The 20629-nt window shown below is 41.5% G+C and overlaps 1 protein-coding gene across 7 annotated transcripts in view; it reads right to left on the bottom strand.

The window, feature by feature from the left end:
* Positions 1 to 12513: 12513 nt before the first annotated feature.
* Positions 12514 to 20629, bottom strand: part of LOC136442326 (neuronal calcium sensor 1-like) — a 43076-nt gene continuing 34960 nt past the window's right edge. For 2 of the 7 annotated variants that reach the window (XM_066439125.1, XM_066439121.1), the window contains exons 7-8: positions 19984 to 20061; positions 12514 to 17842 (exon numbers count right to left, since the gene is read on the bottom strand). In XM_066439125.1, the coding sequence (XP_066295222.1) occupies positions 17747 to 17842; positions 19984 to 20061 (174 nt within the window). In that variant the 3' untranslated portion in view covers positions 12514 to 17746. Of the gene's footprint in view, positions 18545 to 19983; positions 20062 to 20629 lie in introns of all 7 variants that reach the window. The other 5 variants (XM_066439123.1, XM_066439120.1, XM_066439124.1 and 2 more) reach the window with 4 other exon arrangements.

Genomic DNA, 20629 nt, shown 5'->3' with positions numbered 1-20629 from the left:
TAAAGAAAGGATTTTAGATTTGTTCCTAACCATCAAAAGATGGAAAACAACAGATTATGAGTGTCTGACATGTTTACTGACAGGAATGTTAGGGAAAATATTACTTTCAGGGTGGGTGTAAAGGTGATCAAGTCATTGTTCTGATGTTTAAAGAAGGGATGTTTGGAATCTATGGTACATACCCACTAGACACTCAATTTTGAATGAAGGAAGGTTCCCAATTTTGTGGCATTCTGATTAAGATTGCTTAATTTCCTCTAACCTTCATGACATGGACGAGATGGGGGAGTGAAACTTGACAAAACTGCACTGGAAGGATTCTAGTAGTGTAACAAAATGTAAAATTTTGTACTTGAAAATGGTTGACTGAAAAGCGTGTGGAGGGGAAAGTGAATAAAAGCTTCCTTGAAATATTATTCTAAAAATTACATGCAACACATGTAACGTTAACAGTTGTAAGGAGTTGTATAAAAACAGGCCCTTACAACTGTTACATGTGTGTAATCTTTTCAATAAGGCTTTGTCTGAATACATTTCACACTGGAAACATGACACATTTTTCATATGTTTTTTTTTCCACAAATTCGATTGTTGTTTTGGTGGCTGTTTAAATATGACATTTTTGCATCATGATTTAATCTTGTTTATTTTCTTTGTAACAATAATATAACGAGTAACCACCTAATTTTGCAGTATCAGAATCATATTTATTGTACGCATATACATGTAGTAGTCTTGATACATTATTCATTACGCATAAGAAATAGTCTTCCTTGATTCCATTATACACAAACTATTGTCATTAATACATAAAATGCCTACATTGAATCTCTGGTTCATAGATAGTCAGTTTCACACAGTTTTGATGCAAGTTTCTGCATTTCGTAGATTTAAACTACATGCAGCATGTTGTTATTTCAAAATGTACCGGTATATGTTATGGTGAGTTGAGGTTCTGTATAACTATACATAATAGTTGCAATATTGTTGATTCTTCTGCGCTGTTTGTAAAAGTTCATAAGTAATTTTAAATTCTAACGCCATGATTGGCTTTTGGTGACTATAGTGCAATAAGGATAATATATACTTCGTCATAGATATATTTTACATGCACTGTGTGTTTAAAGAAAGTACCAGTACCTTCATAGGTATAAAGAATGCATATTCATATGTGGAGTTACCGTGCATTATTGTATCAATTTTATGTATATAAAAGTAGAGTTAACATATGAACATGCTGGTTGAGGTGCTTTATGATTATTTGTATCTGAAGTACTTTTAGAAGTGTGGCTGTTATTGGTCTATTACAATACTGGTATGTTATGAATATTTCACAGCTTGCATTCCTTGTAAGGTTTTTCCAACTGTTTGTTTGTAACTTTGTCTTGGTGCAGATGAGTAATACATTTGTAGCACCATGATATACGAATCCCTAATACACAAGAAAGGGATACATAACATCAGAAAAATTAATTTTTCCAAGGTGTCACGGAAAGGTTATAGGTTTGATTCATCCATGGCAGTGGATTAATAGTTATAAGAACTCTCTATTGTTGGAGATGGTATTTTCTTCCAATAAATAACTGGAATTTAAGACATGGTGTTGACTTTTTGAGCATGATGGTTGTGATGTGTATTTACGTATGTAAGAAGCACAATTCAAGTCACTTTCATCTCCAAGTAATACCAGATTTCATGCTACATGATTCTGTTCTTCGTTGTGCTGGCCAAATAATCTAGCCCTAGATTGTATCCCAGTGTCTCTTCTTAGAGTATCAGTGATTGTTAGTTCTCTACAGTGAACTCACTGCCTCTCGGCTTCCTCAGATGTGTGATGCATTTCTAGCACCTCAATTTGCGAAGTGTAGAGATCCCTTAGTAGTACACAGGAAGTAGTGAAAGGCAAATTCCACATATAATCTAATCTGTCTAAATCATCTAGCCCTATTCCAGTGTTAAGAACACAGTCAAAGTAACTTTGAATTTAGAGAGTCTCTCGAACTTTTCAGTGTAAAATATTTCCTAAACTGTGCAAGATAATTACCACGCCTATCATAGGGGCATTTCGTGATTTCCAAGTTTGTTTCATTGCTGGAGCCTGGTCAGGATAATGTAGTGACTTCCTATGATTTAAAAATGCGTCTCATGTCAGGTCTTAACGTTGTGTGACATCGTCATCATGTGTAGTTCTTGTTCCCAAGCGGCTTTCCTCAGAATATGTGCTTGCTCATTGTAACTGTTGGCTTTTTCTTGGTCTCCAGCTTTGTCGCAGACTGTCTCAAGCTTGTCATGCAGCTTCAGAATGGCAGGGTGTGTTTGGTTCGCACCGTGGATGGTTTTTAACTTGTCTAAAGCATCCTCGTAGAGCTGTATTGCTTTGGTGTAGTCTTTGAGCTCTTCATGAACTTCCGCGAGTTCACTCAGCAGTGTAACAATTAAAGGGTGCACTGCATCCTCCCCGTGGATACTTTCTATCACTTCCAGTGCCCGCTCGCAGTATTGGAGGGACTTTGTATGTTCTCCCGCATTATGCAATGTTACTCCAAGGTTAGTTAGCACCACAGCAATGTGTGGATGTACCTTGTTGTTACTGAAAACTTCTTGTATCATCTTCAGCGCTTCTTCGTAGAAACTGATTGCCTTGAGGTAATCTCCATATCTTACCCAAACTGCTCCCATACTATTAAGCGATAAGGCGGTATCATAATGTGGGGTGGTCGGACCATGGAGCTCTTGAAACATCTTCAATGCCTGTTCACTGAAGGCAATGGCTTTCATGTTATCACCGGCATCGCGCCAAAGGCTCCCCAGATTCTGAAGAATATTTGCAATGTCATGATGGCGGGCCTCCTCTTTTCTATGTGTTTCGTCCCCACCATGGATTATTTTTTCCATATCTAACGCATCCTCGTAGAGCTGAATTGCTTTTTTGCAGTCCCCCAGGTCGCTGTAAGCCTCTGCGAGGTTACGGAGGGATTCAGCAATAGATGAGTGTGCCGCATCCTGCCCGTGTATGCCCTTGATGGTTTCCAGTGCCATTTCGAAGTACTGGACGGACTTCGTGTAGTCCCCTGCCTTGCTACATGCTAATCCAAGATCTCTTAGCAATGAAGCAATATCTGGATGTTTCTTGCTGTCACCCAAGAGCTTTTCCTTCATATTCAGCGCTTCTTCGTAGAAACTAATAGCCTTAAAGTTATCTCCAGATTCTTCCCAAACGTTCCCTATATTAATAAGCGATGCGGCGGTATGATGATGTGGGGTGTTCGGGCCGTGGAACTCTTGAAACATCTTTAATGCCTGTTCATAAAAGACAAGAGATTTCTCGTTGTCCTCGACATCACACCAAAGACTCCCTAGTTTATCAAGGATAAGTGCAATGTCGGGATGACACGCTTTGTCTCCCCTATGAATTGCTTGTTGCATCTGAAGGGCCTGTTCGTAACAGCTGAACGCTTTCTGGTAATCCTCAAGGTGATGCCATTCAACCCCGAGCCTGAAGAGTGATTCAGCGGTAATAGGATGTAACGCGTTTTCCCCGTAGATAACCTTGTTCATTTTTAAGGCCTGTTCGTAGCAGTGTAGAGCTCTGACGTGGTCATTCCGGCCTCCACACAAACTTTGACCGAGGTTAGTGAGTGATGCAGCGATTTCAGGATGTGCTGTGTCTTGGCCATATATCATCCTCATCATTTTCAATGATTCCTCATTATATGTGATGGCTTTCGTGTAATCACCTAAATAATTGTTGAACCAATCTCCTAGGGTTTGATGAAGCGAGGCAGCTGTACGTATATCTGGACGAGCTGAAGTTTCTCCATCGGTAGTTTTTAACACATTCAGGCTTTTTTCAAGGTAGCCGGTGATTGTTTCACGATTATCATGTGCCATCCTTTCTTTCCCAAAGGTTTTTGCAAATGCAGGAAACTTTGGAAACAGTTTACGAAGATACGGGATGGACTTTTCCGGGTACCCTAGCAATAACCAGGCCAATACAATGTTGCCATATGTGCGGAGGATCTCTGCGTGCTTTGTACCGTACCCATACACCTCATGCCACACGCTTAGCTGTTCTTCCCAGCAGCTGATGGCCTTTCGTCGGTCACCGACGCGGTCGTAATTCACAGCTCTCTGACCTAGAAGAGACGCCTTAAGATAAAGATTAACTTCCTGTTGCTGACCGGGTAGCCATGTTCCAGTAGCTTCGTCTTCATCCAACTCTCTCAGTGCATCATCTATGTGGGATATAGCTGCTTTGAACTGCAAAAGTCCTTGACAAATGGCTGCTCTAACAGAAGAAGAGTCATCATAGAAAGTCCACCGTCCTGGCTGGTCTGCAGCCAAGTTAGCTAAAGAATCACGCGCGATTCCTATGATGTACGTATTAAGAGGACGAGCTGTGTAGTAGTACCTGTGCAACATCTTCTGGTCGGGCACGTAAAACACTGATTTGAGAAGAGTTTCGTCACAGTCGTCCTGCTGTGTCCGCATTGCTGTCAGACCAGAAATATTTTCCTTCTGACCCCCGAGCTCCAGGTACGTCCGTAGTCTCAGCTCACCTGAGATGCTGACCAGCACCTGCAGATGATGGGCGTTTTCCTCAGTGACGATGCCTGCCTCTTTCATGTCTTGAATGACGTCCCATACGCTTGTCGCATATGCGCCCCAGAGAAGACCCAGATTTACAATTGCGATAGTGGGAAAACGATATATCTCTTTTTTCACATCTAGCGGCTTGTCTGTCAATTGCTGTTCCCAGCGCTTTGCTATGGATTTTAGAGAAGCTCGTGCAAAGCGATCCTTAAGTGTGCCCTTCACCTCCTCGTTAAGGGTATCCAAGTGTAGGATCACTCTAGCCACGTAATCGTCCACCAGTGTCTGATCTCCAATCAGATAGGAGACGTACCTCAGTACGCTGGACAGGTGGTAACCATGAGCGAGGGCGATGTCATGTCGCTGAAACTCAGCCATGCCTGCAGGCGTTTGTATCAGGCTGACGGCGGGCTTGGTCTTTGTCCTTTCTCTTCCAAAAGGAGTTTTGCTCGCCCATGGCATGGCCCCGTCAAATGCAATGCCGCGAGGAGTGACAGAGTCGTAGAACCAGCTGTCAGCCGGGTCATCTGAATGGAAGTCGTTGAGAGACTTAATCCCTATTGCTGGGAGGATGGTCTCCCCAAGGTTGATGATTTTCATGTACAGGTAACAGGTGAGGTTGAGGAAGTACTCTCTGTTCTCCGGAGTGTCTTTGTTCTCCTCTATCATGATGGCAAACTCCAGATCAGAGTACGGAGTGACCAGTTCTGTAGCCTGTGAACCCAAACCTACCATGGCGTAATGACGTGGCGGCGGTCCGATTGTCTTGATGCACTCTTCAACAAGATCTTTAATGAAGTATTTTCTTTGTTCTGATATGTCCTTAAACAAATCCTTGGCAGATTCTGCTCGCTTCATCTCGACTTCTTTAACCAAAGGGTCGTCGTCATCATACTGGTACGGGTTGTGGCCCTTGTGAATTGCTTCTAGACGCGCTTTGACTTCAGTTCTGTACTTTTCCAACCTATTCTTGTGTTCGATGTCGGTGTCGTAGGGCGATGGTTCGCCGTCGACTCCCACGGTGTGGTACAGAAACAGCCGCTCCGCTTCCTTGATGGAGTTGATGAGAAGATCCTTGTCGCCTCCCCTGGCCAGTGCGGCATTGTAGAGTGCTGTGGCTTTAGCGAAATCCTGTCTGTCTTTTGTCTGTGTGCCTCGTCTGACGTACACGGTCCCGAGCTTGCGCAGACACTCCTCCTCCTCTTTTAGCCGAGGTGACTCTCGGTCTACAACAAAACGATATTGACATCTCGCCTAGATTTGACAGCAACTAATATAGTTTGTAGAATTGTATAGGTTTGTAGGTACATGTAAGGCAAAAGTATGGTTTTACTGGGATGTTCAAAACAATCTTGCAGCACTGATGAAATAGGTATTTTTACAGGAAATATTTAGTTTTTTTATACTTTATGCAAATGATTTACATATTTACATTGTCTATTCATGGTGATGTTCACCTTCAAGTCACGTCACAAGCATGGCATTATCTATAATGTCAAAATTCAATCTTAGGTAGCCAAAATCTGCCCCGCTTTGTCCTGACGTCAAAAGCCGTCCGCCACCAAAATGTGAAGACTATATCATGTCCTGGACAAGAGGTACATAGAAAAACTGATATGATAGGATATTCTCAATAATTATACAAATGACCTATTTTTTTTACATAATTTGTATTTCAACTACCAAAATACAACAAAAAAAATCATGAGAATCTGTTATTCCTTTCTTGAGGTCTCCTCTTCGGAATATTTTACAAAGACGCCCCTGCAATTCCAGAAATAGCCGATAGGGGACCGAAACATATATTACTTCTTTCCAAGTACAAAAGCAATCAGCCACTACCACCCAAAAATTGTGACCATAGCCATTCCAGAACCAGACGTTCCGCTGCAGTAACTAGGGAAGCCGCTAGGGGCCCCAAATCTAATCATGTCTAGTTTTTGTCACACCCTACTATAACCTACCAAATATAAAACCAATCCATTCAGCAATTCTTGAGTCATTTTGTTTACAGACAAACAGACAGACAGACAGACAGACACACGCACACACACACATACTCATACACACACACACACACGCACACACACACATACACACGCACGCAAACACACACAGGCGCGCGCACACACACGCACACGCACACACATACACACATACGCACACACACGCAAACACACACAGGCACACACGCACACACACATACACACACACACGCAAACACACACAGGCACACACGCACACACACATACACACACACACACAAACGCTACTGATAAGTAAAACCTCAATGACATTTCATGCAGGTAATAAACACACACACACACACACGCACACACATACACACGCACACACACGCAAACACACACAGGCACACACGCACACACACATACACACACACACACACACATACACACACACACACACACACACACACAAACGCTACTGATAAGTAAAACCTCCATGACATTTCATGCAGGTAATAAAGATAACCTATCACTTTTCCTATGCAGATAGCTATGGCATCTTGAGTAATGGTGATTTTTGCAAATAATCTCGTGTTTCTGCTACAATGAAGACAAAACAATTCATTTAAATCATACTTACTGTTAATGATAAATGTAAACGTTGAATTCAGATGTTATTGGCACAACAATTAGCAAATGGAAACTGCAAAATTAATGAAAGGAATATCATATATGAATTTACAAAATTACATAACGTTACAAGTATAGGTACACGTAGCCACCATTTATAGATCTATCGCATATATATGTATATATATGTGTGTGTATCTGTCTGTCTGTCTCTGTGTATCTATTTCCATGCAGACAAAAAAAATAAGAAATAAATCAATATCAAGTTATTATCAAGTTATTTCTAATTGAGATAGATATAGATATGTACATTAACTCACCGTGAACTAGTTTGAGTGCAGTTGCAAAGTGTCCTTCTGCTGCGTTCAGATCCTCCTTATGCAGTGCAGAGTCTCCCGCCTGGTGAAGCTCAGCATATGGTCTGTTGGTGACGATTGTAATTATCTAGTGTAGCTTTTGAAAATGCGGTGATATGCCTCACGTATTATTTTTGTTCCAACGCCACGGAAAAATGATGTAACGATAAATCAAAACTCAATCATCTGAAATATGTTATTTGAAAATGAATCATTTTGGTACCACTCAGAGACAGCAAGAATATTACACCATCATTCTTGAGTACCCCAGAGTTAAGTATCTGTAACATTTGAAGCCCACTAGACGGCGTTCTGTAACGTAGACTTTGACTGACTACATAATTGAAATATCATGTAACATTTGAACGTATGACTGAAAAGACAATAAAGCACACGAAGCGTGAAAAAATGATTTTTTTTTATATATGAAATTCGTTGAGTGCTCTTTAGGTCGCGGTACGATCGCAGCGAGGTCGCCGCCCAAATGGAATGGGGGTATAAACAAAACGTGTGCACGCGCCGAACCCAAAGGCACACATGCAGAGAGACAACGTCCGTACGTACCTTGTCTCTCTGCCCTGCTTGCAGTCATTCATTCTCATCGCCTGTGTCTCCTAGAATTTGAATATGGAAGTTGTGACATGACTTTGAAACATATAGTTAGGTTGAAACATTGTCTAGATCTCTATGTTTAGTAGTAGTAGTAGTAGTAGTAGTAGTAGTAATCGTACTATGTTTAAGATATAACAAATTAACAAAAGAGGCATGCATATCACTTTGAACAGTGCATTAAAAAAACAAGACTTGTATAAGATGAAAACAATACATCTAAACCAGGAAGGTGCATGAGAGGTAGAAATATAGAGTAAACTGTAAGAATTGTATTTCAAAGCCTTCAATTAGACTGAACTGGACCCGGAAGCTAGAATTTACTACACCACTAGTGTTGTATACATGTAGCTCTCTTACCATTTCTATCCTCCTTAGGACTTTCGTTGTGTACTCGATGCGATGTTGAAGACACGCTTCGATGGCCTCGGTCTTGTGAAGTTTTGCAAAGGACCGGCAGCGTAAACGTGCGGACTTGTAGACTACAGATGCCTTAGACAAATCTTCAGTATACTTTTTAGCCCTTCCACGTTCTAGATAGATGTCTCCTATGGTCTTTAGTACTTCTATTTCAGCCAATGTATCCATGTGCATGATGGCTCTAACCATCATCGTGGTGTATTTGTCAATTATAGCATTATCATCGCACCCCTGTTGCCTCTGCCGGTCCAGTCCTTCAAGTATCCCCGCTACCCTTGACATGGAAGTGTACCAATCTTTTTCCACATCCCTGTACCACAGGTGATACTCAGCAGTGTATGGCAATGGACAGTGAGTAATGTACTTTGTTGCGTAACTGACACGGTGGTTAAGTGTTACTCGCACAGAACGGTCACAGGAATAGAATGCTGCGTTACCGTATAGTGGAAGGGCACAGTAAAAGTTGCTTGAATCTCTAGTTTTCTTCCCGATCTCAAGATATAAGTCACCGAGACTCTTCAGTGCCTCCACCCGCAGTAGCCAGTCGTCGTTTTCGATCGCTTGCCGAAGCGCCCGCGAGTAACCCATTTCTACAGAGTCCGTGTCGTCTCCATGGTCACGCTTTGAGTCCAAGTCAGCAAAGTCGTCGACAACCCTCGACATGGCTGCCACATATGACGTGTTCTTTTCACGTGGCTCAAGTCCAAAAAATCGTTCTGCCATATCTATGTAACTGTTTAACCAATCCTCTTTGGACTTGTTTGAATAGACCGACAATATTTTCAGGTAACCTTGAAAATCCATTTTGTAGGCCTTCAAGTCCTCAGCGCAAGGCTCGAATTCTGGTAAATAAAGGCACCTGTGTCACTTTTAAACTCACAAGTAACACAGACAGAGGGAAGCAAAGCCGTGGCCACAACTCGAGTGTACATTAACAAGAGAATCGAATGGAATCGAGCTGCCTTAGGTTTGATTAAATGTCAAAGAACACAATGCTGATATAACCGAATGTGCAATCGATTACACATTGGAAATTATTATCCTGCAAATGATGCTCCGCTAAACAACGTCACCCAAGATAACGTACCTGGCTATATGCTGGAAATCTTCAGTACACAAATATAGGAAAACATCAAACATTTTGACTTCCCACCATGTACCAACGAAGAATTGTCGTGTGTGTACCTCAGCATAAGAGAATCGAGTGTAACTCAGAACTGATCAACTTGAAATTGATATGCTGATATTTAAGACATCGCCCAAGCCGTACCTGGGTGTCTACTTAATGTCCTCATTATACAAATGTCTGTAGCACAAACACCTGCAGGTGATGGTTCTACTTGTAACAGACTGTTTCTGCACTGGGGCTTTCCGTGTATGACTCACTTTGCCCAGAATACAGGATACTGTAAATGCAGAAATGTTTGCGGTGGTTTTATGTTCGCGTTTTTCGCGGCAGCGTTTCACCGCGAACTTAAAACCACCGCGAACATTTATGTCCAACATTGTAGCAGTATGTGACTATAGCGCTGCCGCGAACTTAAAACCACCGCAAACACCCCATTTTCGCCTTAGCGCGAAATAAAAACCACGCAAAGTTAAATGCATGTAACGTTACAGTACTTTCCACTTACGTCGCAGCTGTTGTTCTGCTTGGAAGACTAGGTGTGTAAAACATGCCAAACGGCCTGCAATCAAATGCAATAATGTGCCAAAGCCGCCACAAAGTTTTAATAACTTAAAAAGGGGGTTTGGCGGTTGGGATCAGGTTTTAGTCGACAGTCTTTACAATGGCGTCACGGCGCAGAGAGCAGCAGGTATTGACATAAAAACACGAAGCTAAAGTGGCGGACACGTAGCAAAAGTTCAAGAATGTACACAACCTCCGCCACCAAACAAGACAGAATAAACTAACAAAAACAGAATATCATTGGCTGAAATACAGAGAAATACATAAATTCCAACAAAAGAAATGTATCGTCAATGAAGCCCTCTAATTTTGCTTTGATTGATAAATGCCTCTAAACTATTGTGGGTCCGGGATCCGGGATGTGGGTACGTGGCGTCAGCGATGTTTACATTCGCGAGCAAATTTTAACGCGTCAAAGAAGTGGCGTACAACGTGCTTGGGAAACTTAGTTACATGTGAAGTTGCATTCACAAGAGCAACTTAGTAAATATTTGGTAAATCATTAAAGCAGAACTAAAAAAAATGTCGTTCAAGCTCACATACCTGTATGTATACTGGATGTGGTCAGCAAACCAGTGTCTGTAGCACAAACTTCTACAGGTGACAGTTCAACTTGCAACAGACTGTTTCTGTACTGGGATTTTCCGCACGTTAGTCACTTAGCCCAGAATACATGGTAGTGATGGTACTTTCCATTGACGTTGTCATTGTTATTAGCTGCCCGGGAGACTGGGTATGTAACATATGACGTTTGTTCACTAAAGGTCTACAACCAAACGCACCTAACGGTTGCCTTTGAACACCTTAAAATACTATATATCACATACACGATGTAGAAGTCAAGAGTCATTGCCGAGACAGTGATCATTTTAAGATTTGTTACCTGAAAGATCGTGATAGCACTCAGTTCTTTCTACTGTTTTGCAGGCTGCTAGAAGTAGTTGTCAACATTGTGTGTTTAGCTGCGGTCCTTTCGGGTTCATGTGGATTGGCCATTGCATGTTTATGCCATTGCGGTTTAATATAGGCAGACTTTGTTCATGCTTGTGAGTGTTTGTTTTATTGAGATCTCCAGACTCTACAAGTGGACAAATATCGTTTCCATACAAAACGATACCACCCTACACTATCACCGAACATTTCTGTACTGTGACGGAAAGCAACAGTTTACATTGTACATGGTCCAACCATCTTACAGGTGACGTCAATGGCGCGAACTCATGTTCCCTGAAGGATCCGCTGTGACGCATATCATATCAGACTTTGATCGTAACTATTTTCCTTTTGAAAATGTGGGCTGTCAAACAAAACAGATGACTGCATTTTATAGGCTATAAGCAGCAACAATTAACTGGTGCATCGGGCAGCCAAAATGCCATTTACTCGTGTATTGTATCTATAAGATACACCTAGATATAGGCCATGTTGTTTCGAGGGGGGAGACCAAGCAAAGTTGTTTGATCTAGTTTCTGCTGTTCGCTTATAAGGAATGCTCTTTACGAAATTCAATACACATCATTTTTTCGTGATAATTGGAACATAGGGAAATTATGTTATATATACATATATTAGGGGAATGATGTTATATATACATATATGCAAACGCAAACTTTCCATGTTTCATTTATCATGATCATATCAATATTCACAGAAATCATATCCAGTTGCTTGAGTAACTGCTTTTTTGGCGTATCTTACTACCTGGATGTCTGATCTTCATCGACGCACAGATAGGATGTTTTTTTTATTATTTGAGTCCATGCTTCTTTCGGGTTCATGTCATTCTGTCTTCAGATACACATATTTACACTTTCGTACACTTTTCACCCCGACCTAAAAAAAAAGAGACTACACCCGCACTGGCAAGGTGCTCAAAGTCCCAATCGCACATCTGTTTGGAGATGACGTCATGTTTCGGTCATGACGTCACACGACGTTATCCAGTCGACATCAGCGTCCAGCCGGATCCGTTACCGTAATGACCATTTCGGTCTCCCAATGATTTTCCCGATACTTAATTAAGATTTTGTGACCCGCAGCCGTCTGTGCTGTGTCTCCGGACAGGCACTACTAATCTCCAAGCAGATGTAAGGATCCGATTCAGTCTCAACGTTATACACTAGCTAGCTACTGTATATGAGCAATTGCGTCAGTCTTCTCTGCCACGACCAGTGGAAGATTAGCTCTTCGGTAAAGTTAACTAGTTCCAGACTACTTTTACCTATGAGTGAAATAAAGAGGCACACACTTTCCGTTATACTGAAATGTATTTAGAACAGGCAAGTTGACCGATAACTTCTTACACCGTACAAAACGTACATCCTGAAGGAACGCATAAATATTTCCAATAAATAAAACATCACTAGTGGAGGACAGAACGCCTCTAACCCTACCCACTAAACATGAAGGTTTTTATGTACAAAAACAAGAGATTCCAACATGAAGTCGTCTGAGAGAACAGTCTTCCAGAAAGAGCCTATACTACATGTATAGCGAACCAAACAGCGAACTTGGGCTTTGAAGGGTTAAATATGCAGTGGTATAACACAAGGTCAAGTCTAGTTCTAATTACCCATGACATTTACATGGTTAATGTTACAGTGCTATTTAACACTAAATCAAAAGGGCATGTGGACAACACCAACACTTAAATATTGTAAGTAGAAAGGTTCTCTTTTGTTGCAGTACTGCCATCAGATGGTAGAGGTCTCTTCCAAGACCCCTGTTACATTAGCAGCTTGTTGATTGGTTCAGTCAGTGCTGTTTTTTGCCTTATTTGGTATGACTGGAATTTCAAATTGTGCTAAAAATTCCCACTGGAAGACTGTTACACTCAGACAAACATATCACACAAAAGTGGCATGAAAACAGCAAAAGAACAGGATGATAGCAGCTCCAGAATAACACGAGTCAAATTTTGGTATGTTTAAAACACAGCGGGCATATCTGCCAGCCCTTATACAATAGAACTGTACGCTTCAAAGTTTATATTCCACTATGCCTCTTCCTGCAGTCACACTACATGCTCACATTCATCTCTGACTAGAATATCTGTATAAAACTTCTTTTCTTTTTTCAAGACCTCCCCTATACTATACTAAAAGGGTTCGTAACATTATACCAAAACTTGATATGCAAACGTCTAAGATTGCTGCTAGGTTTTCCCCTAAGCTTATCTATGATGACAGAAAATCTTTTTTTGTTTTCCCCGCAACTTCTTACATCATATCTCTGTGTCCTCACAAACTTTAAAAGCACTCTTTTTGCTTGAATGATTGCCAGTACAATTCCTTGGTTATTGGGAAAAGACAAAACAACAAAGTTGGGATGAAAACTTGCCTCAAAAACGTTTATAAAGAGTAGGCCATGCGTAGTATTTGCTTTAAATTTCTTCCCACTTTACTCGAAGAAATATGAATGATGATGGTGACTAACAAGGAATTGTACTGATGGGGCCTGCACTATTTTGTGAGGTGGCATGAGGGGAGTAACAACAGTACATTCTGGTTACAAGTCTTGTGCAGTACAGTGTCACATACACAACGTTTGACAGACAAGTTCAGAGTTCAACTACTGTCAACATTTTGTTGTTGAACAAAGACAACAAAAAGTCTAGCTGCATCATTTCGTCTGCCCTTGTCGTCCGTTTCCCCCAGAATTGCACTTATGATCATTTCAACAGAAAATCAGTGGTGCTAATACATGACTGCTGTGACATCTGACACATCACCTTTGACATTTGACCTCTACAGAGTTCACTGGGTCATGGACAAGTAAATTGCAGCTTACGTCAATATGAGGGGGTGAAATATGTGACTTGGGTGGTCAAATAAACAAACAATAAAGTCTTTGTAGACTCTATGACAACTTTAACAGTGTAATGGGGCACTAGGAGGGATCCTTGTGGTACACAATAGTAAATAGGTTCCCAACAGAACATATTCAGTAGTGTTGAAGGGCCTGAAAAAGCATTTGCAGTAACATTGCACCATATCATCAGCTTGGGTGACAACACAAACACAAAAAGCATGCACCTTTTCTTTGCAATAAAGTCTAGGCTACCAAACCTGTGTATCTAAAACTCGAGAGAAAAAAACTCAAACTTGCTGGCTAAGATACGACAACTGCTCACATACGTGCCCTGAAGAAGAGTGTTACAAGCCAAGAAAATGCACAAATCAGTTTCAAACTCTCCAGGGTCGGCATGCACACCACAAACACCTCCGAGGGCAGACAGAGCTACAGATATTATATAGTCTTCCCTTCTTGTTATTCAGCAACACTAACTTGGCTTTGATGAATGTCATCTTTAATTTGGAGATCCCCAATAAGAATTGGAAATAAAAATAAATTTAGCTTCTTTTGCAATGGGGTGTTTCACCACATTTGCATGTTTTACAACAATTTCATAAAACTTTTCACCCTACTTTAATTTTTTCTCCATTTGCTTGAACTTTGTCAAATAACTGCCATTGTTCACTCAAAAGGAGAAAAATTCAAATTTTTGGGATACAGCTGTACAAGCCAAAATTGATGTCATCCATCAAACCAAGTCTGTGAGGCTTTACAATTGAAAACTCCTCAACATTACTACGTCATACCAAATAGAATTCTCTTCGCAAATTCACAGCATTTTCAGGAGCATATACTGGCTAGAATCCTCCTTAGACAAGTTATATATAGGAAAAGCTTAAAAACCTCTTTTTTATATTACACGTGGTACATATTTTGCAGGTAACTCTACGTGTATGCGCAGTTCGTAACATCCCATATCCACACAGAATAAGTTCAGAATCTCTGGTTACAAAGTAATCGGCTCATCTTACACTACGGAGAAGCTACAAGATACAAATTATCAACATTCTTCCCCATCTTTCCTTCCATCAACAATAGAATCCAAAAAGTTACCATGACGCGCTTCGAAAAATTGTCCTATTCTCGTATTTTCCATTTAAGTAACATTGCCCTTGCCTGTATATTGTCTAACGCCCTTTCTACATTGGACCAAAACACAAATAGGAAACTTTAAGTCTAGTCCTGATGTTTTCCATTAACCCGTCGAAATTTGAAGGACAAGCTAGCAGAAAGACAACACTGAATGCCATGTATTTTGTTACACAGGCTTGCATGTTGGGACCATTGTACAATGCAGCCCTATGACAGACTAGACTGCTCTCTCCTCCAGACCAGGACACTTGTCTACGTTTCTACATCCTCGTCAGCTACAAGTCCAGGGACAGGCCCGAACAGATCCATTTGTCCTTCTTTGCGCCATCTCTAAACTCCTGCTTGCTAATCAGCCCGTCCTTGTTCTGCATCGGAAAACGCACAGAGACACGGAAAAGGTCAGTGTCGGCAGCCTCAACCTGAAAAAGCACACCTGAAACACCTGCACTCGAAGCACCTGCCCTAGCCAGGTAGCTGCCATACTGAGCCAAAAACCAGGTGCATGTCTGGGCAAGGCAGGTAGCAGATCTGCACCTGAAACACCTGTTAGCAGCACCTGTTGTTGCCTCACTGGACCACATCCAGGTGCTCATTCTACCTACCAGGTGTTTCAGCTTGCCAAGTTTGCTTTGGCATGTGCCTGATTTTTCAAGGTACCAGATGCTGTTGTCAGGTGCGTGACTTTTCAGGTGCCTGCCTGCTTTTCTAGGTGCCTGTTTTACGCAGTGCGTCACCACCCTGGTGATGTGGAGCTTCAGGAGGAAGTGGTACCCAGGGGACCCGTCATGCTGGAGGAGAGCGTACTGTACAGCATCCTTTGGTGTGCATCGATTGTCATCATGCTAAAACAGGCGTTACGCCCGTCCTGTCAACATGCGTCCCAGGCAGCACTCTACCACTATGTACCCTAAGATCATGGACTCTTTTTTGTTACAACGTCGGATATTTACAGTAAATACATCGATTCTACTGCGTCGTCACACAAGCACTTCCCACCCAATTTGTGCTGTGATTTCAACCTGCAAAGAGCATTCACAGTCGTTCGTCAGAACGTGACAACAAAAAACAAAAGACGTGTTTTGAAGCCGTGTATGTCTGTGGTGTAAGAATCCATCATCAGAGAGTAACCCGCCCGTAAGACGGCGGGAATCATTCTTTTCTCGTTGCCATGGCAACAAACTTGTGCACCCCCAAACGATGGAAAAGGCTGCCAGAATGACATTGACTACTTGGGTTTTGAAGGTCATGGAACAGACATGTAGAAATGTGGCTGTTGCGCAACTACGGTCGACGCACAGCGGACACAAATTTCACATCTTTACGCGCAAGGCGGAACATACATGAACAACACCAAATAAGGCGGAACGTACAACACCAAATAAGGCCACTTTTGCATGGTAGAAAAGGAGGGATGGTGGGGCGCAATGTAGGGTTGAGGACGGGGAGAAGGGCTTGCGCTGAAAAGAAATTGAATTCAGTTCCTTTTCCTTGTTTTCTTGAAGTTTCTGCCATTAAAGCAACCTTTTGCACAAGTTTGGGAGATCGAACCCATGCGCGAGATGTCATGTCATGACAGAAGCACGGCCGAATTGTGTGAAAGCCAGAAGAGAAGCACCCAGTTATGGTGGGGTTGGGGTGTTGAACACTGTCCTTTCATGCATGTTGTGTGAGGCACCCTACTGGCTAGCCTGGCTGCTGTCCCAATAAGGTTAAAGCCAGTCCAATTCACTTTGTTGGTTCTCATAATGTAGTAGACTATACTGAACTAAAAGATTAAGGTGAAAAGAGATTCTGAGAAAAACGTCTACGGGCTGTGGCCACAGTTTTAGAATGTGGATATAGTCAGGTTCAATTTGTTTGTCGACTTCTTTGATTTCCCGTCCTTTGCTTGCTATAAATCTCAAGTTGGAATGCCTGGGAACCAAAGATATGAATTGAAGTGGCCTTAGGTCCTCTGCAGTAGACTGGTCTATCTATAATTGATAGGCAGCACAATTCGAAAGGGACGAAAACCTAGTAAGCAATGGTGAAAACAGGCTAGCCAGCTGGTAGTCTCCTTACATGCGCAATAGTAGTGGCAGCACGATGAGCTGACCACAGCCAAACGAGTTAGTGATGGCAGCCACACGTGTCAGTGATTGGAAGGGTCCACTCTGGCAGTTCCTGTCATCATTGTAAAACATAGCTGGAAACGTGTTTGGATTTAGGCTTTGGGGTTCAGCAGTTTGAATTTAAGGTAAGATAAGCCAAACCTGGAGTTATGATAGTTGTTGGAATGACACTGGCCAATCGGATTTAGTTGTCAGGCAATTGTCAGGTAATGGTAAATTAACATTTTGGTAGAAATTTCAACTGATATTCTTATTAGAGAAATTTGAATAGGAAAAACTGTAAGTTATGAATTTGTTGTGGCAAAGGCCCTGAAAGGGGTTTGCCAGCACCAGCCATATTTGTGAATGACAGCGAGGACTTGTAAGGGAATCCCAGTATACCATGTGTAACGCTCTCACAATGGAAACTTGTATACACAGACATCATTGCTCCATTTCTATAGCCAGCGCCTGAACAATCCAGGCATCCTTCTTCGACCCAGAGATAAACTCCGAACGGCTCAACTTTCCGTCCTTATTCTGAAAAAACAACGTTCAAAAAGTCCACAGAAAGTTCCTCATTACATGAGCTGTCTAACTGGTAACTATATAAATGCATAATCATAAAGTAACAGACTCCTTTCAGCTCAACTTTCTGTCCTGTCTTTCTGGAAAAAAAGTTCTACAAGTTCAAAGGTCACAGTTCACATCAGACCTTGGAGCTTTATGATTGGTCACTGTACCTCCACAATGTGGGAACATGAAAGACTCTTTCTAATTGGTCATCAATCCACTGAATGATGGAAAAGTTACAGACTCTTTCTGATTGGTCACCGTCCCATTGCATAATGGGAAAGAAAAAGACCCTTTCTGATTGGTCACCATCCCCTTGCATGATGGGAAAGAGAAAGACTCCTTCTGATTGGTTACTGTACCCCTGCATGATGGGAAAGTGACAGACCTAGAGCCTTCTGATTGGCCACCATCCCATGCTTTGCTAAAATCCCCACCAAAAGGCGGTTTATATAAGTCCTCTGTAATATAATATACACGTAAAGCCCTGGGTACTATTAAAAAAGAAAGAGAAATGAACATCTCTCCAATTACAGGATCTGTACAGGTTAAGATATGCTTGCACGGCGTGGATCACTGCGGGATCTCCAGCGACAACGCCTGGACGATCCACGGATCGCACTTGGATCCCTCCCTAAACTCCTCCTTCGTTAGCTTCCCGTCCTTGTTCTGCGGGGAGAAACAGAGGGATTGAACCAAAACGTGCCCACCGCTGGTGGTAGTGTTAGAGTATTACTTTTAGAAAGAACTTGAAAAGTTTGTTTTCCAAGTGTATCCATGCAGCATGCAAAAAGCCTTCAAGGTGCTTGTTGGAATTAATTTTGTGGTAATCATAATGACATGAAAAATTTACAAAATGGTTAACTTTCTTTCACAAATCTTACTATGAATGATTTTGCATGTCATGCTAAGAAAAATGGCAATACCGTACTGTACATGCAAAGTCAAGATGAAAACAAATCTTTAGACGTTATACAAGCAAACTATTACTCAATGTTTGAGACATTCAGAATAAGGAATTGATGAAAAGCTTACAAACACAACAAAAACAAGTAAAAGGGGAGGTTACATGAACACCACAAGCACAAAGTTTTAGATGAAGGTTTGGTGACAGGAGAAGGTTGAACTTGAAGTTGTAAAGATGGTGAAAAGCTTCATAAGTAGGATTTCTCATTGTGGGCCCGGGGTAAGATTTAAAACAGAAACCTGTCTGACAGGAGAAATTGGACTGATGTGATTTTTTAGATGAATTTCTCCTCTTTGAAGAAATGGCAAATATGGAAAAACATTTTGGGAAAATATATGAACAAGAAACGAGAAAATCAGAAAGATCAAATTAATGAACGAAGAAAAAGATAAAAGGTTAACTAAGATAAGATGTGACTAAAAGAGAAAGAAATATTTGACTGTATGCAGTACATGTAGTGACCCTTTTTCTCTCAAGCCTGAAATATCTCAGAAAAAAGGAGTTTAAAGAAAACATAACAGATACTGCTAGAAACACACAGCAACAATAAAAAAAATTAAACATGAAGGAAAGGATGACAGATCAGTAGCAAAGCTAAGCTAGCTTTCTACTAACAGAGACAAAATATGAAAACAAGCAAAGAACAGAGCACGGTCAGTAACAACAACTGCGAACAGGGTATCACAGAATCCTGAAGTTTGACCAGAATTTTCAGTAGGATATTTCTCAGTTTGTTCTGAAAGTAGAGTGTTGGTAGAGAAGAGAACACAGCATCACATAACAAACTTCATACAACAAAAGACAAGGATCATAAATTATAGGCAAGGAGGAGAACATACATGTATCACATTTAAAGGCAACATGGTACAGGAATATAAACACTAGTCCAAGAGTACAAACAAAGACTACAGTCACAACAGAGTAAAAACACACAGCTAAATACATGTATGTGGCAGTTTTTAAGGAATTTTGAGATCTGATGTGAACACATTTATAAACATCAGCTTTCTAGATGTAAACGTAGACTCAATCGGTACTCAAAATATTTTCCTTATGCTGTCAAAGAATATTCTACCTTTAGCAGTACAGAACTTATAAGAAAGCATGCAGGAGAAATAAATAAACAAGTAGTGATGTGCACCTTATCCATCTGTGCGAAGATCTTGTTAACTCTCTTCTCGGGCGTGTCCTCATCTGGGGGCAGCTCCAGCATTGTGCCCTGTGGGCCAAAGGGCAGAGGTGGAAGGTCAAAGGTGATCAGTGACTAATAAAAAAGCTTGGATCTGAGATTAGTTTGTAGCTCCAACCAGCATGCAGCAGTGCTGAGGGTGAGATCACTGTAGAAATCTGGCTTTACTTCAATATGATGGAAATCCTCATACAAAGATGGTTGACTACATGTAAAACCTGGCCAAACTTGTTAAGGTACATGTTCAGGTCTGGACCTTTACCACCCCCCCACTCCCCCCCAATACCTGTTACATATTTTTTAGGTACACATCCTTATTGTAACATGGAGCAAACAACATCACAAGAAAGGCACAAAAGAATCTGCAGAAAGCTTGGCAGAAAAAAACAGGCGCACGAAAATAAGCAGGAAGACCAACAACTTTGCAGAAAAAAAACAGGCAGAGGAAAATAAGCAGGAAAACCAACCTCGCCAGAGAGGGAGCTACTCTGTAAGACAAGAAGAAGACGGGAAATCGGCAAGGAGGGAAGAGAAGCAAGAGGGACTGTCAGGGACATGGTACGATGACGGTAACAGAAAGCACACAGGGTTAGAGAAG

This window comes from Branchiostoma lanceolatum, chromosome 9, assembly GCF_035083965.1.
Source record: "Branchiostoma lanceolatum isolate klBraLanc5 chromosome 9, klBraLanc5.hap2, whole genome shotgun sequence".
Classification (NCBI taxonomy): domain Eukaryota; kingdom Metazoa; phylum Chordata; class Leptocardii; order Amphioxiformes; family Branchiostomatidae; genus Branchiostoma; species Branchiostoma lanceolatum.
This window is presented reverse-complemented; position numbering and strand designations above follow the sequence as displayed.